Genomic DNA, 25,493 nt, shown 5'->3' with positions numbered 1-25,493 from the left:
AACATACCCACGTGCAAAATCCATGGATGGGAATGACGTGCGGGACTTTTCACGCAGCAGAAGGGCTTGGAGACCCAAAGTGAGAGAGCCCACCTGCCCGCCCCAACAAGAGGGAATCTTTCACAGGTTTCACCCCTGACTCAAGTCACACTCACCAGTACAAAAACTCAAGTGGAAAAAGATAAATCATAAATTAAGCCAAAAATCAATGGCTAAAATGGTAGTTTTAACTAGTAAACAGTTAAACAAATAAACAATAAACGATCTGAACAAAGCAGGAACCCCATCACCACTCCCCAGAGTCATCTGTTACTTGTCTTTCTTCCTGGAGATCTCTGCTGTCCAACACAGCAGTCACGAGCCATGTGTGGCCACTGAGCACGTGAAGTGTGTAGTCCAAATTGAGATGTGTTACCAATGTAAAATACCCAATTTTGAAGACTTAGTACAAAAAAGAGTAAAATATCTCAGTAGTTTAAAAATTTTGATTACATATTAAAATATTTTAGATACATCAGGCTAAATAAAATATATTATCAAAGTTGATTTCACCTGTTTTGCTTTTTCATCATTTTTAATGTGAGTACTAGAAAATTTTAAATCACACATGTGGCTTGTGTTCTCCATCTACTGGACAGTGCTGATCTAGACCACCTAAGGCTTCACAACTTGGAGACACGTGAAGATAAGTTAAGGGGAGATACAGGAGAGATGAATAAATGTGAATGGTTTCAAAACCTCCTAGAGATGCCAATGACAGATGAAATAAATAGTAAGAGGTGGGTAAAAGAACGAAAATGCCTTAATCTGGAGGAAAAAACACGTAGATACTACGGAACACAGGCAGCCTTGTCACCCACACTCATCTCTATCTGGCTCCATGCAGGAGGCAGGAAAGTGTATTTCCGAGCATCCCATGCTGCTCAGCTGTACCTCCAACGAGGATGGACCAAGGATCAAGGAAGTCTTACATGTCAAATAAAAATACAATTCACGCTTCAAGATACTGAAGCACAAAGAAGTTGAAGAGTTTACGTGAAGCTTTTGACTAAAGCTGATGATAAACTTACTACATGTGCTGAATGAAGAGACGTTTACCCACATATATTGCTGAATATGGCCAATAACTAAAATGTTATTACTTATACAAAAATGTATAACAATAATTCTTCCTCTGTGCAGCCCAGCAGTCCGGGGCTGCTCCCGACATGCTACAGAGGAACAGCAATCCCTGTAGGACCCACCATTACAGACCCTGTTGTCTAGTGCATTCTTCCACTAGACCATGCAGTGCTGGGTTCAAGTGTAACAGTGCTGCAGTACAGATAAAAAGGGAGCATGCTCAAACTGTGTGTTCTCTTACTTCTGGAAGGGCTTCAAACGAAGGGAAGGTTCACACCCAAATATTTTCAAGAGGGTAATAATAGTGAATCCTTGACTAGTACTAGTTTCCTTTCCTCCCCCACTTTCCTTGGTCCACAATTCTTTCTCCAGCTTCTATTATTTGGCTGACCTGCATCTCTCCATTGAGAATTCTGTAAACTTCTTTGGAATCAATGAAATTTTGGTAGACTTTATGTTGCTCATCGGTAAGACGGCAAAATAAGACCTAAGGGGAGAATAAAAACAGAGCTGAAAAATAAAACTTAACAAAACAAAATAACTAAAATAGTAACAAAATTTACTAATCAAAAGAACACAATGTATGTAATTTTCAGTGTACATCTTATTAAAAACAAAAGAAGCCACATCTCAGAGCTGAGCAAAGAAGAGTTCCCTCCTCTCAAGAGCCCCCTCCGTTTCTGTCTTCCATCCACTTTTTGGTCCCCATGCCATTTGGTCCCTACCCCACTATCCTGAGAGTCCTTGAAGCCTGGCTTCCTGCTTATGGGGAAGTTCAGGACCAGGTGCACAGCGTTTCCTCCATCCCAGCCTCCGAGTGCTCAGACCATCTCAGCTCGCAATCCCCTCAACGCACTCTTCACTTCAGCAAACCTGACCAGGGACCTTAACCTTGCCTGGCACACCCCCTCCCTTTCCTGGAGTTCTAAGCCATCCCCAAGTTTACCAGACTCACCTCTGACAACCCCTTACCCTGCCAGCCCAACAGCATCTACTAACCCACGCCCCCACGTTCCCCTCACCCCCCGACATTCTGCCTCTCAACCCTCCTCTCCTTCTCCAAGACCACTGCCACCATTTCACGGCCTATGTTCCTCGGCTACTCACAAACCCACGGTATTTGCCTTCAGCTACCCCTCTGCCACCCACTGCATCTGCCCTGCAAACTTCCAAATGAAGAGGAACTCAACTGCCTGCCTTCTCCACTCCTTTGTGGTAAGTGCTGAGTGCCGCTGGAGACAGCCCCACCAGGGCGGCGTCCTAGAGAGGACCCCCCCCGCCCCCCGCTCGGCACCTGCTCACACCCAGACGGCCGTGACAAGACTCCTCACTCTCCCCAAGCCACCCACCCACCACCTGTGTCTCCACCTCTACTTAAAAACATCAGAAACAAAAAAACAGAAATAGAAACTGAAGCTATCAGGTCTGATTTCCTAATTTTCATTCTGTAAAATGTATCTACTTCTTCATCTGTCACACCTGGTTGTTCTCCTTTATTCTCAGACCAGCAGGTCCCTAGAAGGGATCCAGGACAACCCTTTCATCTTTGCACCAGATCTGAAAACCCATTCATCTTCCTCAGATCAGTGCTCCACACCTTAGATGCTCCAAAAACTGAGGGGGATGCTTCCCTGGTGGCACAGTGGTTAAGAACCCTCCTGCCAATGCAGGGGACATGGGTTCGATCTGTGGTCCGGAAAGATCCCACATGCCGTGGAGCAACTAAGCCTGTGCACCACAACTACTAAGCTTGCGCTCTAGAGCCCAAAAGCCACAACTACTGAAGCCCGCGTACCTAGAGCCCGTGCTCCACAACAAGGGAAGCCACCGCGATGAGAAGCCCTTGCACCGCAACTAAGAGTGGTCCCCGCTCGCCGCAGCTAGAGAAAGCCCGTGCACAGCAACGAAGACCCAACGCAGCCAAAAATAAATAAATTAAATAACTATATTTAAAAAAAACTGAGGGGGAAAACTCCCTGAAAGGATGTGCACAATGACCACCTCCACTTCCCCACCCTCCAGTCACTCCTGAGCCCAGCAGGCTCACCTGTCGTAGGCAGGTATATACAGCTGTAGACTAGCCTGCCCCCCAGCACCAGAGACCACACCTGTTAGCCTCACCTATTCTGTGTGTGAAAAGCAGGGTGAATGCCAGGTACACCTGTGCTTTAGGAATGTTTTGATAATTCTTGTATTTACAGACCTGTTCGTTTTTATCTGGCAAAGAAAGGCTCATTTTGACATCCGACTTCATTCTCCGCAGTAGGTATGGATTTATGGTATCTCGTAGAACACACGCACACTTATAAGCAGTTTTAACCTTTAATAAGAGAAAAGGGGAAACAATTACTGTATATCTAAGGAATGCATTTGTTCTTACCTCTCAAATGATTCCAATGCTTAAAAAAATTTTTTTAAAAGAATGACCAATGGTTGTACAAAATTGTGGGAAACAGTAGGAAAATGGTTTGTAAAAATTTAAGTTCCATATACTCCAGGACGCAGTAGCTTTCATAATAATATCATCAATAAACAAAACAAAACAAAACAAAACTTCTCATTAACCAAAATGTACGGAAGAACAACTGGTAATTTTGTGCCCTGTTCCACCTCTATTTAATTATTATTATATAGTTAAACCCTAAAGTGGAGATTTATTCAGCGCTTGACCCCCTCTAGGGAAAAAAACTGCTTTCAAACAAATCTCAGTTTATAATCTTGTACTCTCCAATAGCCACAAAGGAACTGCTACTCCGCAAGACTGAAGATCAAACACTAACTCAGGGAAACGCTGCAGCAAGGGGAACAGCAGATAATAAGCAGAGATTACTGCCCACAGGAGACTCAGAGAGTAAGTTCAAGAAAAGCCCTATGATCCCAGAAACAAAAGGTCACTCCAGCCTAAAATGGAGCATATGGCTCTGTAATGGAGCACAGCCACATGAGATGGGTATTAACTGTCCAGAGAAAAACAAAGACCCACAGTGCAGGAAACCACTCTCTCTGCAATTCACTTAAAGGCAAACAAAGAATTCAATAAATTATTGATACTTTGAAAAAAATCTAAATAGGCTTAACAACCTAGTAAATACTATTTAATGGAACAAGAAAATTTCCAACCAAAGCTTAAATTTAAGAAAGTTATCAGCAAAATGAATAATTTAAAGAGCTTGAATAAACACAGAAAAATTCACGTTAAAAAATTAACATGGTTGGGCTTCCCTGGTGGCGCAGTGGTTGAGAGTCCGCCTGCCGATGCAGGGGACACGGGTTCGTGCCCCGGTCCGGGAAGATCCCACATGCCGTGGAGCGGCTGGGCCTGTGAGCCATGGCTGCTGAGCCTGCGCGTCCAGAGCCTGTGCTCCGCAATGGGAGAGGCCACAGCAGTGAGAGGCCAGCGTACCGCAAAAAAAAGACAGAAAAACAAAAAAACAGTTTTACTTGGACCAGCAGACAATAACAAAGAAACTCCATTCATCAACGACTTTTGGTTACAGGTAACCCTGTAAACGTATCATTCAGACATTGATAAAAATTACCTGAAGATGATAACCAGGTTCATTTTATGGCTTGTAATGCTGAGATAAATTTCAAATTTTAACAAGACATTGCAGTCCTACCAAGGAAGCAAGTACATTATTTAAAATCTTCCTAAAAATATATACAGCGTGTTAAGGAAACTCTGCCCACATGCTCACGTCTACCTCCATTTCTCTCCTCTCGAAGAATGAGTGAGATGCTGATGGTGCTGGAAACCCAGGGCTGGGCTGGTGAGTGGCCTGGCAGCTCGCTCTCTCCTGCCCGTCTACCCTTCTGGAAAGTCCGCCCGCCCCCAGCCCACTTGTGCTGAACTTGCAAGGGCTGGAGCTCAGAGTGGCTGGGGATGGGTCTGTTTCTCACACCCCACTCTCCCCAGAGGAAGATCTTAAGCTCTACACTGGGGTGGGGATGTGAGAGCAGGGAAGATCAAGAAACCCTATTTTAGCTTTGATGTCACGCCACATTCTCCAGTCCAACTTTCGAGCCAATTCTATATTGAATTCCCTTCTGCTTCTTGTGTCTGCCTCTGTGAGTAAAAATGCACAGTGAGGATCCAACCGTGTTCCTTCGTCACTCCACCTCCCCACTGCTATGGAAAATGGACACCTTGCTGAGCCCGCTCATGCTTCCTTCCTCTTCCTGAGGAGGCAGAGTGATAACTCCTTCCCAGTTCTGCCTTTCCCAGAGCCCAGTCACCAAAACGCTCAGTCTCAATAATAACCTTGAGCATGAAATGAGGAGGCTCAACTAGATGACTCCTCGGGCTCTTTTCAGTTCGAAAATCCCCTGCACTGGCTCAATGTACAAATCCAAGGGGCAGTCCATGTTTTGGGTAGTTAATGTTCTTCCCCCTCACCCTCCTCAGCCTTTTAGATCCTAATCATCCCCACCCAGGAGGCCTGCCTTGACTCCCACAAGCCCTGCTATTGGCTATCTCCCCTGACACAGTCCTCATTACCCTATACCGTGACCATCTGTTTACCACTTTCCCCCCTGCACACTCTCCACTGGACCAGGAATGCTATTCAAGGGAAGGCTCTGATTGTCAGCCATTTCCCATCATTTTAGCCCCAGCCTGACACACAAAATATCTGCTGACAGACTACCTTCTTGGGATTTACTATTTCATGGCAACTATGGACTTAAAACAAAAAGGAGCAAATAAAAGCAGTACCTCTGCTCCCAAGGACTTTACAGTCTAAAAAGGGAAAGAAGATAAGTGCACAAACTTCTGAAAGGAGGACCTCAAGGAAGAAACAGACCATAGTTGCACCGCCTCAAAGTATACCCCATAAATGACTTATTAATTATAAAGGAGAAGTGGTAGCTTCAAAGAGTTTAGAAATCTGACACACAACACCTTGCCCAGTAGTCAGACCACCACCAATGAAGGGACAAACCAACAGCATGTACCTCCAGGTACGGTTAAAGCACTGAGAGACGGGCCACTTCTGTGCACTCCTGCTCAAAGGGGATAAGCTGATTCCAATCACAAAGAATGGAAAACAAACCCAAGGCGAGGCACGTTCTATGAAACAACAGGCCTGTAGTCTGCAAAAATGTCAAGTCATGAAGGCAAAAGAAAGATCAGAGGAACAGCTTCAGATTAAAGGAGACTAAACAGACACGGAAATTACTGGAACAACCGGCACAATGTGCATGACAAATAGATTAGATAACAGAATTACATCAATGTTACATTTCCTCCTGATTTTGATGTTTATACCATGGTTATGTAAGACAACATCCCTCTTCTTAGGAAATATACACTAAAGGATTTGGAGAAAAGGGGCATCATGTGTACAACTTACTCAGATGATTCAGAAAAAAAAAGCATAAATTTGTGTGTGTGTGTGTGTGTGTGTGTGTGTGTGTGTGTGTGTGTGTGTGTATACAGCAGGGGGGGAGAGAGAGACAGAGAGAGAGAGAGACAGAGACAGAGACAGAGAGACAGAGACAGAGACAGAGACAGGTAGGGAAGGAGGAGGGAGGGAAGGAAAGATAAAGCAAATATGGCAAAATGTTAGCAAAATGCTAACAATTAGGGAATCTAGGAGCTATTTTTACAATTCTTGCAACTTTCTGTTAAGTTTTAAATTATTCCAAAATAAAGAGTTAAAAAAAAAAAGAACAGGATACATGAAGGATAACGGGGATTCAGTGGAGGAAGAGAGCTCCTGTACAAGTTAATTAAAAATCAAAAATCATTCAATCTCAAAATTTTAAAGGTATTAAAATGGTTTTTGACAGTCCTCTAATCTTAAAGGTCTAAAATTCTTTTTCTAGTTATGTATTTTATTTCTGGCTCAGTCATAACCTGGCTGGTACAGGCCCCCACCTGAGAGCTGTGCAGAGACCCAGCCTCTCATGGAGGCTAGAGCCTGCCCCCAAATTCCATAAACCGCCCTCCAGTTGGCCTCACCTCCTAACGTTCCTGTCTGTGACAAGCCCACTCTACCAGTCACCAGGCTTGAAGCCTCAGGGGTTAGCTACAGCAAGCTCACCACTCTCCCACCAATTTCCTTTATCTTATCAACCTCCACATCTTGTTTGTTCTGCCTAGAAAACGCCACTTGGGACTCTTGCTTTGGACCTGCTTTCTCAGGACCATCACCCACATCCAGGTCCAGGCTCTCATCACCCTCACCCCCAATTCCTGCAGGTCCCTCAATGCCAGCCTCCCTCCCACAACTACTTGCAGCCTGAGTAACCGTCCAAGAACAGCCTGCTCCCAGCCTCCTGCTCAAACACCTTCAGTGGCTCTTCCCTGCCTAAGCGCTCCTGCCTCCCTTCAAGGCCCCCACTGCCAGCATCCACAGCTTTCCTGCAACTTCCTCCTAAAGCATCTCCAGTCCAGTCAAGCATGTCTCCTCACTGCTCATGGTCACACAGAGTGGCTGCATTATACTGTTGCTCTAACCTAGAATGTCCCACTTTTCCCAACCTGTTTTCCCAGGATCAGGTTAAAGGGTATACGTCTTGTTAAGTCTTCCCTCGTGTCCCCTTTGCTAAGCTTGTAAAGTACTTTATAAGATGCACTACCCAATTTGCACTATTACATGCTGTCCAGAAGTGACTCACTCTTATCTCATAATTTCTGACTGCTCTTGAATATTTTACATGATTTTTTAAAAACTCATCTGGAAAGTTATGCGCTATCAAGCAAAAATAATTTTGTGGTTTTTTTATCAGATACCAATTTATAAGCTTGGTCATTTCCCTTACATTCTGAATGACTTGGCTACAAAGTATAGTATTTAGTAGGAACATTTTAAATATTAAAACACCAGAAGTGTCACCTGCCTGATACATTACCTGTACTGGGGAGGCATTTGAATACCCCCCCATGGTGATGGGGACTGAGAACTGCTCCATAAACACAGGCAACGTGCCCAACTTTCCCGGGAAGATGAAATCAAAGAGTGACCACAGCTCACGGAGATTATTCTGCATCGGTGAGCCAGACAGGATGATGCGATGAGGGGTGCGGAACTGTTCGGGTAAAGCAAGGACTTTTCTGTTAAATTCACCTTTTAGCAGATGATCACCAACCCTACCCCAAAACACTCCCATGCAATCTTATTATTTAACACAACTACATATTCTTTTGGTCTCCTCTAAAACGCAGACATTTTATGAAACTTTAATTCTTCAATTACACATAGATTAAAAATATATATATATACAGGGAAGAATTTTTCTTACTGTTCAAGCTGAAGACTATGGACTACAGTTGGATTTGGTTACATTCTAACAACTGATCCCTATAAGAGACATTAAGTAATGTGAACAATTAGAATTTTAGAAAACATGATTAAGTGCAAGAATGAAAAGTGTTCTGCATTAAGGCAAAATGTGTATTTCAAATTCCTTATGCAAAAGCACAAGGAAAGGGCTTCCCTGGTGGCGCAGTGGTTGAGAGTCTGCCTGCCGATGCAGGGGACACGGGTTCGTGCCCCGGTCCGGGAAGATCCCACATGCCGTGGAGCGGCTGGGCCCGTGAGCCATGGCCGCTGAGCCTGCGCGTCCGGAGCCTGTGCTCCACAACGGGAGAGGCCACAACAGTGAGAGGACCGCATACCGCAAAAAAAAAAAAAAAAAAAAGCACAAGGAAAGATTAAATAAGTCTGTTACTAAAAGCAGAGTTTATTCTCAATTAAATATTATCCACCTGGAAACCCTCCTTGTTATTAAAGGTCACACCTGTTTGCAAGCAAGAGTGATGGCAGCATTTGGATTCCGAATTTTGTGTCCTTCGTCCAAGATCACATAGTGCCAGTCATGCCTGCTAATATCATCTTGCATCAGTCGAACGTAGGAGTAAGAAGTGATCAAAATCCCATGACAATGAGCAATATCTCGAATTAGTTTCTCCTAAAATGATGACAAAATGGTAAAGACAGTTTTAAATAAGAAGTTAAATGAGGATGACTCTTAAAATCAACCTTTTAAGGACTTCTCTGGCGGTCCAGTGGTTAAGACTCCCCGCTTCCAATGCAAGGAGCACGGGTTCAATCCTGGTCGGGGAACAAAAATCCCACATGCCATGCGGCGTGGCCAAAAAAATAAATAAATAAAATCAACCTTTCATGTGGAGAAAAGGGAACCCTCCTGCACTGTTGGTGGGAATGTAAATTGATACAGCCACTATGGAGAACAGTATGGAGGTTCCTTAAAAAACTAAAAATAGAACTACCATATGACCCAGCAATCCCACTACTGGGCATATACCCTGAGAAAACCATAATTCAAAAAGAGTCATGTACCACAATGTTCATTGCAACACTATTTACAATAGCCAAGACATGGAAGCAACCTAAGTGTCCATCGACAGATGAATGGATAAAGAAGCTGTGGCACATATATACAATGGACTATTACTCAGCCATAAAAAGAAACGAAATTGAGTTATTTGTAGTGAGGTGGATGGACCTAGAGTCTGTCAAACAGAGTGAAGTAAGTCAGAAAGAGAAAAACAAATACTGTATGCTAAAACACATATATGGAATCTAAGGAAAAAAAAAAGGTCATGAAGAACCTAGGGGTAAGACGGGAATAAAGACACAGACCTACTAGAGCATGGACTTGAGGACATGGGGAGGGGGAAGGGTAAGCTGGGACGAAGTGAGAGTGGCATGGACATATATACACTACCAAATGTAAAACAGCTAGTGGGAAGCAGCCGCATAGCACAGGGAGATCAGCTCGGTGCTTTGTGACCACCTAGAGGGGTGGGATAGGGAGGGTGGGAGGGAGGGAGATGCAAGAGGGAAGAGATATGGGAACATGTGTATATGTATAACTGATTCATTTTGTTATAAAGCAGAAACTAACACACCATTGTAAAGCAATTATACTCCAATAAAGATACGAAAAAAAAAAAAGAAAAGAAAAGAAAGAAATAGCCATAGGTACCAGGAACAAACAGGGGATGGGCAGGGAAGAAATAGGTGAGGGAGATTAAGCGGTACAAACTTCCAGTTGCAAAATAAATGAGTCAAGGGTGAAATGTACAGTGCGGGGCAATCTAGTCAATAACTATGCAACATCTTTGTATGGTAACATATAATAATTAGACTTATCATGAAGATCATTTTGAAACCTATAGAAATATTGAATTACTATGTTGTGTAATAGGAATTAACATAGTGTTATAGGTTAATTATACTTCAAACACAAACTCATAGAAAAAGAGATCATAGTTGCGGTTACCAGAGGTGGAAGATGGGGGGGAGGAGGAATTGGATGAAGGCAATCAAAAGGTACAAACTTCAGTTATAAGCTAAGTACTAGGGATGTAATATACAACGTGACAAATATAATTAACACTCCTGTATGTTAGGTATGAAAGTTGAGAGTAAATTCTAGAGTTTTCATCACAGGAAAGTTTTTTCTATTTCTTTAATTTTGTATCTATATGAGAGGATGAACGTTCGCTAAGCTTACTGTGATAATTATTTCATGGTGTATGTATCTCAAATCATTATGCTGTACACCTCAAACTTCTAAAGTGCTGTATGTCAATTATATCTCAATAAAACTGGAAGGAAAAATAAATATAATAAAATGTTTAAAAATTAAAAAAACCAACCTTTCAATCATGATACAATCTAAGGCACTTTATAAATATGTACACAAACATAATATATACAACAGAATTATACATTATCAGCAGTGGAAGTTTATGTTTCATTAATCTGTAAACACTGACTAGTATGTCCACTACTGTGGGGGAGGAGGGCTCATAAGAAGACCAGAAAAAGGTATAACATGTAAACACTTACCCAATTTTTATTTTTCCAAAACATCCTTTGTGTCAATCCTTGTTAAACTGAAAACAACACAGTAGATGGAAAACGGTTTTTTTTTAAAACGAAAGAAAATGAGAGAAAAGCCAAGGAGACAAGAAAGACAAATCCAGGAGCTCTGATGATGTATAACATGAATTCAAGAAGGATAGAGTACAAAGGATATAAAAGAAGTGATTTTAAAAATGATAGAAAAAACTTCCGAGGAGAGACTAGAGTCTATAGAACAAAACACCGAAACAGCCATACACCTGGGTACACACCTATTAGATGTCTGAATCCCCAAAACAAGGGAAAACGAGAAAATGCTGTAGCTTCTAGTCAGAACAAAACAGACTGAAAAAAGATTCCCTGCAAAGGAAATCTGTGCTGGATATCTTTTCTGCAACACTAAATACGTCAGAAAACGAAGGGCAAATCTTTCCATAATTCTAGGGGGAAAGCAAAGACCCTGGAATTCTGCATTGATCCAAATTCGCAGTCACGCTTGACAGAAAAAAAGAACAAATTCCACCTTTAGCTGGGCAAGGACAGAAAATAAACCAGCAAGAGATGGCCTATGAACAGCATGCTACCTGCAGCCGGTGCAGGGGTGCGGTCACTAAAAGAATGCAGCTCCCTTCCCTGGTGGGAGAAGAAAGGTGCTCAGGACCCCGCACTCTGCACAAGAGCAGGCAGCAGAGCTCCCCGCCTCATGCTCATCACAGACTGAGTGCTCACAGCAACTCTGAGAAAGGACAGAGGTCCTTACCCCCAATTTACAGAGGGGAAAACTGTGGCTTATCAGGTCACATAGCTGGTAAAGTGGTGGTAGGATCTGAGCATAGAAAAGCAGCCAACTCCAAAGCTAATATTAACTGAATATTAGGCAACACTGCCTCTTACTTTACTATAAAAGAAAATATTTTTAAGGGAAGGTTACATGTAATATACCTACCATTCTAAAATTATTAAAATAATAAGTAAATATTAAAACATTGTTTTAAATACTAATGAAACTGTTATGAAATTATCTAAAATATAAAAAGGGATCTATTTTTGCATGATTATAATTCCAGTTTAATTTAACAAACCTAGAGTGAGAACAGGGGAAATTAAGAGTGTACTAAAAATCCCACCTTACCAATGGTAGAACGGAGCACAGGTGATGAACACTGTTCATGTCCTTATCATGACAGAAAAACAGATTGAAATACATTCATAAAAAATTTAAGCCCAGGGCTTCCCTGGTGGCACAGTGGTTGAAAGTCCGCCTGCAGATGCAGGGGACACGGGTTCGTGCCCCGGTCCGGGAAGATCCCACATGCCGCGGAGCGGCTAGGCCCGTGAGCCATGGCTGCTGAGCCTGCGCGTCTGGAGCCTGTGCTCTGCAACGGGAGAGGCCACAACAGTGAGAGGCCCGCTTACCTCAAAAAAAAAAAAAAAAAAAAAAAAAAAATTAAGCCCATTTATTGATTAATAGTTGCTACTTCAGCATAAATACCAGAAAAGAAATAGACTGTAGAACTATCAAACCACTATCAGGAAAAAAATAGATATAGGAATAGAAAATTTTCTAATAGGAAATAGAAAAAGAATTAAGAAAATATAAAAAGCAGAAAATACAATAAACAGAAAATAAGACAGCTGGCTTCAGAGCTAACATTTATGTCAGGGTCTCCACATGACAGTGGGCTGTCAGCTGGGACCCTTTCCACTAGGAAAGTACGGCCAAAACCTGGCCTGTGTTTAAGAGATGAGACCCAAACTAGACTGGTGCTGAGAGTTAAGAGTGTGGGAACTATTAAAGATATCCCAAGGAAATGCAAACAAAAACAGGGCAGGATCAGAAATACAAGTATCAGACAACAAGAAGTGAACAGGAAAAGGAGGGCCTCTTCTGTATTTTAAGGAGACAACACACTAGAGAGAAGAGCCAGGCCTTTACCTGCCTGCCCGGAGCACTGCACCAGAACCCAAGGCACAGCCCTTAGAGCTATGCTGGCAAAGGAGCACATCCACAGCCAGCAGGGGACACGGCCACAGCTTCTCAGAGTTCGACAGTCATTAGAGACAGGAAGACTAAAGGCAACTAAAAGCTTATAGTTAGGATCCGAAGGATCTGAGTCTCTCCATCAGTGAGCTCCTTTTAATAGCTCTCAGCAGAGCCTTAACCCACACAAAGATACTCATTCCCCACACCCTACTGAGGCTGAAATCAAACCCAGCAGCCAATACAACTGGCTAAATAAAGACAGTGAGACAGTAAGAGAAAAACAAAAATCAGGGAAGCTTAAGGACAAAACCTGGTAGAATTGATAGAGAAAAAAACTAAGTAACTCTTTGAAAAGACCAAAAAACACAGACCTCTGGAAAGTCAGCCCGAAGAACAGACTCAGATGGGCAGCATGAAAAACATTAAAGGAGTCACCCCAGAGGCAGAGAACACAAAATGTTCGCCAATGTCACGTGCAATCCAATGCCAAAGAATCTGAACTTTGACAGAGAATGTGAACATTACCCAAAACGGACCCAAGAAAAATGAGACAAACCAATCAGACCAATACTGAAGGACTTGAAAAGGATGTTATGCTTTTCCCACCAGAAGTCTACTAGACCCAAAGGGTTTTACGAGTGAAGTAGGAATCAATCCTGTTATTTAAACGGTTCCAAAATACAGAAAAAGATAGAAGGCTAGCAAAACCCTGTTTTCAAAACTGACAGAAGCAACATACTCACACAGTGTGTGTACTCCCCAACTAGAGATTCATTACTTTATAAATAAAACCTAGCACTACATTAAGCTAACAAGGCACAACAGAAATAGAAGACTAGCTAAATATTAGGAAAACTAATACAATAATTCATGTAATCATAGTCATACAAATTTTATAAAATTCAACATCTTAAAAAATATTATCTTAATAAACAAGGGTTAAAATATTCTTTAATTCAATAGACTATAAAAGGGTGTAACAATGGCCAAGAAAATTCTGAAAGAGGAAAAGAGAAACTTTTCTCATGTCATAATACACTCAAAACTTCAGAGTTAAGAGCTATAACACCTGGTACTAGTAAAGGCTCAACAGTTGAGAGCTGTATTATTAATACGACTACTGTTTTGCCATCTTCCTATTCATGATTTTCCGCGCCTATGCAATACTACATCGAGGGCCACACCTGATTTAATCATTTCCTGATTTTTTTTTTTTTTTTACCTATGATGAATGCAGCACTAAATACCTCAAGGCTCACAGCCTTACAATCACACGTATAGACTCTCCCATGCCTCGCCTTACCCACTTCTCCCTGACTACACTGCTACTCCACTGCCACCGGCTCTGCCACGGTGGCTAGTGTCCAGTGAAGAAAAGCAGGCTGTCCGGAGATGCACCGTTCCACCTCGAACGCATCCCACCAGTCCTGAGACTTTTAGAAGCCAGAGCTGATTTCAATAGCTCCTCCACATCTGAATTTTCCACTGAGATTCTAGGCAGGCAGCTATCCCAACTCTATCCCCATCTCTTCCTCCTCCTGGGACAGCAGTGGCTGCCAGAAGCCCTGAAGCAGGTAGGGCGTGGAATGACAGCAAACCGACACACAGGAATGCCCCGTGCCCTGTGCTACTCCAGGCACAGAGCTATGTGCCCAGAGAGAAATGCGAGAGTAAAACAACGACAACTGTTTGGGGCCTGAAATACAGCAGAAGTGAAATTACCACTCACATGTATAAACTGTCCGCTGGATCACAGCCAAAGCCTGCCCATGTGCATCTGCTTGCTCATGACCCTGGAACTCCTAACTGCTAGACGCAGTGACTCACCACAGTCGTTCCACTCCCCTCCAAGGAACGCCACCCTGAACTGGATTTCGGACATCACTTTACCACAGTTAAACAAACGAGATGCCATGCCTCTCAAATACATACCACCAGAGTGATGTTTAGCTTCTTCGACATGTCTAAGAATTGAAGTTTATTTGGAAAATTCTGTAACGTTAACTATAGAAATACAAAATTTCTACCATATTCGAAAAGATGTATGATGATAAGAATCAAAGATGCTTTTATAAAAAGAGTAAGAAAATTTTTTAATGTCCACATTGAAAACATAACCTCCACTTAACAGCCACTGGGTAAAAACACATCTAAGACTATTTGTTTTTACCTGATTCAATCTCAGAATTCTGTAACTGCCTAGACCAGAGTTTCAACAATGGTGAATTGTTGAATATTATGGACGTCTCTATCCAAACACTTAAGACAAATCATCTCGGGCGGTTTCAAATTAAAAGCTTGTAAAATATGTAACCTCTCCTAGTTTTTGCAATTAATAGGGTACATCTGCAATTAGCCTGACTTACTGAATGCAGTGCTGTTGTCATTAAAAGATGTCTGTGAAAGTGCTGCTGTTATTACGGAGGCTCAGGAGACCAATCCCTCCTAGAGGGCAAACAGTGGACTGGTAGAAAACAACAGCCATAAATCACACTGTCAGGCAGCAGGGAGAGCGGAGTGGAGCACAGGCACATGAAGGCCATTCACGGTAAACACAGCACGGCAGCTTCCCAGGCAGGATTTACTGCACCTGTAATTAATTAAAATTTCCTTCAAGCTAAATCTTTAATAAACAAGGATTTGTGCTGACAATGAAGAAAAAAGGGCTCCAGCAACATAATTTTACAATATCCCTCAAAGACCAAGCATAGGATCTATCATTTCTTGTATCAGGTGTATACACCGTCTCGAAAGTTAATGGGAACTACATCACATTGTGTTGTAATTTGTGTACCTGGAGCGGGTCTGAAATATTCAGGATGCTTGAGGGACCATGTGGCCCTTTTCTACTTTTATTTGTTATGTTTTTACTTGTCTCCCTTCCAGCTTTTTAAAAAGCCAAGTCTTTTTATTTTAGTGTTTCAGAAAACGGGCCTTTTTAAAAAACATGTGATGGTAGTTGCATCAGATGGCCATGTTTTCCTGTGGTCTGTTCTTTAGTCATACCTTGCATTTCCCAAAAAGAATTTTAACACTGTATCATTTGGGGGCCAATGAATCTAGACACGAAGGAGAAAGGTCTAGACGTGAATGACTATGAATATTTTTGATAAAGCAGGTCTGAACCTTCTATCTCGAATGTATTTATATTGAATCCCTCAGAAATGTCAGAGCATCTTTTCTCAAGTACTGAGATGAAGATGTCTACCACATTCTTCATTTCTAATTGTAGGAATTACCTGAGTAGACACCGTATGCTGGGGACCATACTAAGTTTATTGTGCACACATATTAATCCAACAAATCCTCAAAAAATTACCAAAAATAACCCATTTTCAGGAGATCAAACTAGGCTCAGAAAAGCTAAGTGACTTGCACCAGGTCACAAAGCTATAAGATGGCAGATCCAAGATTCCAGCCCTGGTGTGGTAATTATAAAATCTATGCCTTTATGCCACTGTCACATTTCCTAATCCTATGCCTCTAAATACCATGAATGGATCAAAATGATCTCTTTGAATTATCAAAACTATTCCACAGAATTACTATATCCTACAAGGCAGGGAAAGATGGGAGAGCTACAAAGTGACAACTGTTTCAGAATATAAGCAAGAAGTTTCTCATTACACATCTTCCAACAAATTGAAAAAAGGGTCCTTAATAATTAAACTTTACAACACAGTGCTAAAGTTGCCACCCCCTGCTGTGAGTTATGGGATAAGAATTACAAAACTGCCTTCTTTTATTATCTTTTCATATATTTTCTTTCCCCAAGAAAATGGTTATCTTTTCAAGATCAGTTAAAAGCATCATATCCATTTTTTGGAGTCCTAATAGCATCAAATACATGCAATGTTATGTTTATAGTTATTCAACAAATAAATATTAATCAACTTACATATCAAGTTTCTCTCCATTAGAAAAAAGGGATCATAAAACATGAGAAAAGGATAATCTTAGATTCCTAGTAAATGAGATTTCAACTGACCATTAAAGGAGATTCAGAGCCTGAAAATGTCTTTATCTGATTTGATCATCTGGTTGAAAATATTAGCCACATATTTTTTGCAAGGTTGCTGGGTGTGCATTTGATAATTCAAAATTATGCTGTCAACCAAAGAAAATATTAACGAAGATAATATAGGATCACCTGGTGAGAGAGGTGGGAAGCTAAAAGGCAATTTAGGGAAGAAAAATGATAGATGATCTCCATTTAGAAACTGTTTGATCATTTGATAGCTCTTCTCTAAATGAAAAACTTCCAAAATTTCAAAGTTTTACATCTTACCAGCTACAACAAATCATTAGAAAAATAAAAATAATCTATTTGAATGATAAGCAGAATAATTCTGGCATTATTACTTTTTTAAGTTTTCCAAAGAGAAATTCTCCTCTCTTCCCTATTTTCTCCAGCACTGAATAACCCTACACCAGAGGGCTGCTACTATCAATACATTTAGACAGGACAGCTGGTGCGCACAGAAAGTTCCCCCATGGAAAAAAGAAATTTCAGCCTATAAGGATGGAAAGGAAGTTAGACATTAGATGCTGGCTTAAAGGACACAGCAGCACTGACAGAATATTTGAAATGTGATTAAGAAATGTAAACTCTATTGCAATCTAACACACACCTTTAAGCCAACAGGTGTGCATGGAGTGGCAACAAAGATCTGTACACACAAATACAAAAGGAAGGAGCAAAGGGATCAAATGCCACTCAGTCTTTTAATCCAGAAGCCAGAGTTCTGATCTTGGAAGTGTTATAACAAGGCCTGTGCAGAGGAATTAATACATTTTCAATATGTCACCACAAATAATAAACTGATATTAAATATTAATAATAAACTGATGTGTTTCTAAGTAGAGAGTACGGTTTGAAAGATGCGAAAGAACATCTTTTCAATCTTTTGCATAACAGCTTACATCTTTAGAGATCTGAGATACTTTATAATGAAAAAGGAACTGTCCAAAGAGTTAAGGGTCAGAGTAAAAACACAAGTCTACTGCTTTTCCTCAAAAGTTAAGAAACTTCAAGTTAAAGCTCTTGGTAAACCATTAAGTACTAAAAAAATTATGAACAATCATATATATGCATGTGTCTGTGCATAACCAGACACCTCAGAAGGTGCAAATCACTGTAAACAAAAGTGAAATAATTGTTTGCTCTCTAAGCAAGTTAAGGAAGCAAATCTCACCAACAGAGACACTGACCAATGTCAATTCTATTTTCATTCATGAGTCAATGTATTTCATTTACATGAAGGTTGCTCTTCAGGCTATAATAACAGAAGAGACTCAAGTGAGCCATGATATGGTGAAGGTGTAAAAGGAAAAGCACAAAAGAAATAAAAGGATAAGGAGGAACATGTGAAAAATTTGCCTTTTAAAGACATTCATCAACTAATGAATCCTAGTACAAGACTTTGCAATACAAAATATTAAGAAATGTCAACAGACAATGGAAGTGAAAAAAGGAATCAAAAATGTTTTACAAGAATGATGACAGTAGAGTTAACAATTTAGTTTGACTAGAAAAACAATCTAAGCTGCTATTTTCATGCTGCTGAAAAAAAAAATCACTTTTGTTTTTTGTTTTGATTGTGGCGTTTATCCCACTTCATTAATTATTTCAACTCATTTGTTTTCTATTTATCATTTAAAATTCAGGGCAAAGTATGCTGTTTTTAACAACAGCTAGTAAAAGCAAGATTCCATCTCACCAAAGTTGAGCTACCAAATTATAGATACTCCTGATTCACTTTTATCAAAAGTTCTGCTTACTCATGACCATGAACAAAATGGGAATTTGGAGGAAAGGGGGTACTGGCAGAATTATAAAGACACTGGAGTTTAGTGGCTCGCACGTATTTAACTGAGCGAGGCAAGCATTCAACAGCTCTCTCAGCTCGCACTGCTTTCATGGGGGCACAGAGACCTCACTCAAGAGCTGTGAAATTCAGGACAGAAAGAACTCATAGCAGACTGCCACTTCTTGTCTACAGAGTAAACCTGCAAACCCACAGTGAAAATATGTAATTATTATCTATTGTCTATAGGGCCCCTGGGATACGATAACGATGAAGACACAGTCTCCACACTGCAGAGCTTACAGTCTAGATGGTAGACAGACATGAGGATTAAAAAAGCATAATACACCCTATCTATGCTACCCAGAGGAGAAGAGATGATAAACCTTTTTGATAAGGTGTGGGTAAAACTACAAGTAAGTGAGAAAATGCAACTTTCAAAGAACAGTGATTAGACCTGAATGGTAATCAACGATTCAGAGAACAAAAAACAACTTAACTAAAAGGCAACAGTACAAATTACAAAATGGCAGGCTGTTCTTCTGTTCATTTAAAATACATTTTAAAAGCATGTTAACAAATTCATTTATCAATTAAGAGTTATTTTATTACATTTTGTACCTACTTTCCTAAAACTCTTTAAAGCCTCTAATGCCCCCAAATCCAGCCAGTTAACTGCTGCATAAGCCCCCCGATTTCTGGTCCCACTCAGGGTATCAGGCTTGTGTTTCACGGGACAAGAACATGTCACCACCATGGGCTGTTAGAATGACAAAGCCTCCATTCATAATTATTTTTAAAATACAGAGCTCTACATTAAATCAATAACAGTAAGTTTAAATGCAAGAAAGAAACACAGGAACATACACTTAATAAATAAATGGATCAAAGCAAAAACAATTATGTAAAACAGAGGGCTTTAAAACAAGCAGAAAGATTCTGAAGTACTGTAATGTTACCTTTTTGTGGCTAAAGGACCCAGTTTCGTGCAGAACTGCCACTCGGAACGGAGGCCACCACGTGTGAAATTCCTTCACCCACTGATGCATCACTGTCGTCGGACAGACAATTATAGTCGGACCCAACCCCTCGAACCTGCACCCAAAATGTCCAAGAAGAAAAGACAACCATGAAGGACAGCATATGGATGATCAACTGCCAAAAAACAAAAAAGAACAAAACCTTAACAGCTCAAAAAGAAAATCCTAGCTTTGGAAATTTACTAATATTTTCTTTAAAGAAAAAGCTATTGAGGATAAAACCCACCAAGTGAAATCCCTACAACCCCATTCATCAGTTAGTGAGTGCAGGTATTGAGAGGAGACACCAGCTACTACACATCAAAAGATAATGTCTATAGTAAAGTAAAAAAAAAAAAAAAAAAAATCACACAAACATTACCTAACAAAAATACTTTTCTCTCTCCTTCCAGATTAGTGAAGGCATTGTACAGTATAATAAGAGTGTCTTCAATTGGTCTGAAGCTTTATAGTCTACCAAGAGTTTTCACCCACAAGAGTTCAATCAATCTCACAGCCTCGGGAAGCAAGCAGGACAGAAATCCTGCGGTGTTCGGGCTGCTGTGCCCGAGGCCCCCTGGCTACCAGGAGATGGAGCAAGGCCTCAAGTCGGTCTTCTGATCGCTGCAGCCTGCTCTTCCACTACATGGTGCTGCTCTCTTCTCCACGTGATAAAAAGCAAGTGGGTGAGCATCACAGTGACCGTTTCTCCCAGAAAGCCCAGGCCAACGGAAGGCAAGCCACTCAGTTCTGGTGTAAAGCAGCTGAGCACTACGTGGCAAGAGCTTTAACAAGAGTCGCACGTTGACCAAGCGATCCCAAGACAAACAGTTGTGTACTGCGATACATACTGTAGCATTAGTTATACCGTGGAGAAAGTGGGCGCTGCCTGAACGTCTGTAAATAAGAGAAGGGCTGAATAAACCATCTTTACTACAGCACTACAGGCTGGTGGTTAGGAGCACTGCCTGGGTCTGAATCCCAGCTCTGCACACACTAACGGAACCTCAGCTTTTCATCTTAAAATAATAACAGTAGTGATCATACCATTTATATGAAGATTAAATCAACATCTATAAAGTGCTTAGAACAGAATACAGTGAATACTATTAGGGTTTGTTAAATAAGATGGAATATAATATAACCATTAAAATCGTCTTTGAAGAATATTTAAAATCTGGAAGATGCTCATAAGTCTTTTAAAAAAACAAATTACTTATGGAATCACCCCAATTCACTTACACATAGGTAGCCAGTAAACTGGTCACAGCCCCCTCTCTCAAAATCCACATCTCCCCTCTCTCCTTCCAAACAGAACCACAATTTTGTGCAGGTATCCCCTCTTCCTTCCCAGACGTGTACTCGATGGGACTCTGATCACTGTCTGGCTATGGCGAAGAGGGGAGAAGCCAGAATCATAGCTTGTCTGTCAGCACACAGTGTTCCCCTGGCGACAATCACCTGTCCACTGAGGGGCGTGGGAAGACTGGCTTGCTCACGGTTAAGGAAGGACTTACACTCTAGGTCGGGGAGAGCTTCCTCTCTTGGTCTCTCCTGCTGCATGTGAACAAGGAAATACAGTGCAAGGAGATCTTATGACCACAAGAAGAATTGGCATCAGGAGAACCCGGGCCCCTGATGACATCACTGGGCTGCTTCTGATCATGCCGTGTCTACAGCCTACCCCCTCTGTAGGTATGTGAACGTTTAACCCAATTTGAGGCCAAGATTTTTTTACCTGAAGTCAAAATATCCTGATCCACTGTACACCGTAGGCACCTGACTGAATCAGTACCATCCTGCCTTCCTTCCCTCCTGTTACCACGGAACAGGTGTCCCTTTTCTTGTCTGAGCCCATACCCCCGCTACATCAATGTTCCTACTACTGGAGTTGCTTCATCCTCAGTCCTGCTGGGAGATGGGTATCCATGAAATGAAAACTAAGCAAAGTCAAACTAACTATGGGAATCTCTTCAACACTAGACTCACACTCAGCTCATGCCACCAGAGGCAACTGGGAGCCAAGACTGACAGAGGAAACTGGAGCCCCACATGGCCTACCTTCTCACTCATCCTGGAGCAGAGTCACTGGCACCTTTTAAACTGTCATTCGCTGCCCCCAACCTTTTTCTGCCCAATGAGGATACTGCATATCTGAAGCTAGATCCACTGCACACACTTTCCCCATGCCATCTCATTAACTCGCAGCCTCAATTACTATCTTTGCACTGATGATGCACATCTAGGTCTCCAACCCCAATCTCCTTCCTGAACTCCAAAGTACCACATGCCTGGATGTCCAACTGCCAGCTGATCTCTCCACTCAGATGTCCCCACGGCACCACACGTCATCCTCTCCCCACCTGGCCCTCCTACCATGTTTCCTAATCCAATGGAAAGAACTGTCACCCATTCTCCAGGTACCCCAATTGGAAATCCGGGCCTCTGCCCCTCTCCTGTTCTCCACTGTATACAACCTGTACTGAGTTCATGTCACATCTACCTCCTAAATCCCTCTCAAAGTTACCCTGTCTCTCCATCTACACTGTTAACACTCCACTTCTGGCCACTGTCATCTCTTACCTGGGTGACTGCACTTTCTAGGACGATCATTTCAAGAAAGCAAAATCTAAACACGTCATCCCTTTGCTTAAGAGCCTTTTCCTGTTTGTCCCCTGCTCTCGAAACAGTCCAAACACCTCACCCTGGCATATGAGACCAGGAGGATCTGACCTCGGCCCACCTCTTCAGCCTCTCCTCTCTCAGGGCCCCTACCCCGACACTGGCCCGGTGGTTCAGCACTCCCCCACCAGCAGCGTCTTCAGTTCCTACAAAGTGCATACTCCCCTGACCTCTCAGCCTTCACCTTGTCCCTTCTTGCCCTCTTCTCCTAGCCACCTGTCCATCAGCCCGCAGCTTCTTCCCTTCCCGTCCCTTTCTCTCCAGGTAGGTCAAGGACCCTTCCCTGGTGCATCCACACTCGTTAGGACCCCACATTAACCCTGTCATAACGCGTATCACCCTTACTGTAATTGTCTGCTAGATCCTTCCTAAGGTCCTTCAGGGTACAGGGACAGCCTCTTCTTCAAATGATCTCAATGTCTAGACCACAGGAGGTAATGAATAAATACTGGCTTTATTAAATGAAAACTTTTTTTAAAGGTTGGAATAAATTGTATTGAAACGTTAAAAGAGATTATTTCTGAGTTAGGGGATCCTGAATGATTTTTATTTTCTTGTTATGGTTCAATAAATGATTCCTGAACTTAAAATTTTTTGTAAACTAGAGTAAATCACACAGTACTTGAAATATTAAAAATAATCTGCACAACTGAAAAGTACCTTGTGGTTCTAGTAGAAAAACAAGCCACAGCCTAAATGAGGCTTACCCTTATAATACTGCAACATAACAAAATGCCTCCACCCACTCTAAATCCTCCCAACCTCCAGCTACAGTCACTGCCCCTGTCCCCTCTGCTCCACAGCATGGGCTCAGATTGCAAGAAGCCAGGTGCTGACACTTTCTGAAGAATTCCCAAGCCATGCTCTGCTCCTCCCCAAGGGCAGGGCCCATGCAAGAGGCCCTTCAAACTCCCTGGGGAGAGCATGACTCTGCCCTGGCCCCTTCCTTGACAATATTCCTTTCTAAAAGGATTAAATGCACCAACTTCTTTACATCCTCCAAGGGGAATTAAAGAGAGTTATCATCGATATGCACTTAGCAGGGATTAGGAAACAACCAATCAAAACCCATCTAAAATATTTAAAAACAAATTCACTTTCAAATAAACATAAATAGGTACATATGCTTTTGGAGGTTATATAGTATTTGTGCTCTTTTTATAACACACTCTCTGCCAACCGCCACAATGTCATTTAAGGCCAATATTTTATTCTGGCTGAACATCTAACTGGCATTATTACGCCCTTTAATTTCTGCCACTCTATGAGAAGATTACAGAGGTTTTCACACAGAGTAGGAATCTAGGAGCAGACCTAGATCGTCCCTGAACCACAGAAGGGGCAATCAAACCCATTAACAGTCACTTCAACTGCACCACCCTTCCCCAACCCTCAATCCCGTGAGATGAGTGTAAGAAATGGCTAAATGTACTAGAGTGATTAGCATCAATTACCAAACTGGCTGCAATTCTTTTCATCTCTGATTATCACTGACTACCTAATGAGTTTACGACAAGCCCACGGCTCCATGGTCAAATATTTCAACCTGCAGGATGGAAATCTGCCATTCATAGCCTTGAATTTACCAGGAATTACAAAGTAAAAACATTTACCTTTGAAAGTTTATTACCTTTTTCAGGCCATTTATTTGTAACTAGGAATTTCCTAAATGATATCCAAGACTTCAGAGTATTAACTGAAGTCTGAAAGGTAAATAATTTATTTCCTCTCCATCACAAAATTCAGGGGGCCTATCATCATAATATGAATGGCAAAGTGAAAAGAACGTAGTGTATACAATATGAACTGGGAACACAACAACTAGTATAGATGTTTATTATCCACAAGTAAATGTAAATATGCTTTTCCCTCTTTTTTAAAAACACACATATAAAACACATTAAAGAAACAAAAATTTAAAACTTCTTTTACCAGGAAATTCCTTCCTGGTATCCCAGGGACTTCCATGGTTTCAGGGACCGTTGACCTTAAAATTACAACACTAAGACCATCTCAAATTAGGGCCCCAAAATCTACAGCTTGCAAGAGTTCAGAGGAAACGTACATAGCCCATGAAGCAATGCTGGCTCATGCCGAACTTCGTTTGACTATGCATCTGGTATTTTTCTTTAGGACGTAAACACAGAGGAGGACTCCAAGTTCATCTAGTTTCAGAGGAGGACACAGTACGAAATTGTGAGGAAAATGTCATACAATTTGCTCTGGCACGTGCACGTGGAAGGGACCAAGCTCCTCCGTACACCTCTATTCATAAAGAGCTCAGTTGTTTGGCTGATATGAACTGCATTCTGGGAAGCCACTTCTACCAATACCATTCTAATAAAGACGATCTGGGCTATAATCCAACATGCCACACTATTTCATTATGGAAAAGAGGAGATGCGCATTGATAGTTAATTGATTACAGCTGCTGCTCATTATTAGCCCTCACTTCACTCCTAGTAGGATTGTCATCACTCGAGAGAGCACGTTTTAATTTTTTGACCAAAACTACACTGCAGGGATGACTTTAGGTTTCCTAGGCCCAGTATATTAGACTCCACACAAGTTTCATGGTAACAGGAAGGGAAGAAAAGAGATGGGAGATAAGAAAATCCCAGAAATCATTTAAGGAAAGAAAGACAGTCTTAGAAACTAGGGCAGCTTAGGGCATTCTAGTTAACAGAAACAAAAACAAAACAAAACAAAAAAAACCAGAGGTGCAGAGCCAAGCCGACCAAAGAGCTTATTTAGAACAGAGAAAGCATTTTTTAAATGGTGAACTAATGACATACATAGATAAGAAAACCCTAAATGCCCATTTTCAACTCTGACTCTTCCACTGGGATGGAATGTTTTCACATGAAATGTAATAGAATTCCAATATCTGAAGAAAAAACTCTGCTTCAACACAACTTCCTTGTAATAACAACGGCACATTTAGTATTTAAAAATCTCCAAATACATTTTTCCCTTCCTACAGCTATATAAGTATTTCTAAAATATTCTAAAACTTCAGTACTGCTCCTGGTAAGTGTGG

At 41.5% G+C, this 25,493-nt stretch overlaps 1 protein-coding gene across 1 annotated transcript in view; it reads right to left on the bottom strand.

Annotated features, from left to right (window-relative positions):
* ERCC6 (ERCC excision repair 6, chromatin remodeling factor) overlaps window positions 1–25,493 on the bottom strand; it is a 74,302-nt gene that overhangs the window by 10,795 nt on the left and 38,014 nt on the right. Inside the window, exons 8-12 of the mRNA XM_082854512.1 lie at window positions 19,712–19,847; window positions 8,866–9,036; window positions 7,978–8,154; window positions 3,326–3,442; window positions 1,514–1,609 (exon numbers count right to left, since the gene is read on the bottom strand). Of these exons, the coding sequence (XP_082710638.1) occupies window positions 1,514–1,609; window positions 3,326–3,442; window positions 7,978–8,154; window positions 8,866–9,036; window positions 19,712–19,847 (697 nt within the window). The remainder of the gene's footprint in view (window positions 1–1,513; window positions 1,610–3,325; window positions 3,443–7,977; window positions 8,155–8,865; window positions 9,037–19,711; window positions 19,848–25,493) is intronic.

Source organism: Leucopleurus acutus (assembly GCF_964270905.1).
Source record: "Leucopleurus acutus genome assembly, chromosome: 14".
Classification (NCBI taxonomy): domain Eukaryota; kingdom Metazoa; phylum Chordata; class Mammalia; order Artiodactyla; family Delphinidae; genus Leucopleurus; species Leucopleurus acutus.
This window is presented reverse-complemented; position numbering and strand designations above follow the sequence as displayed.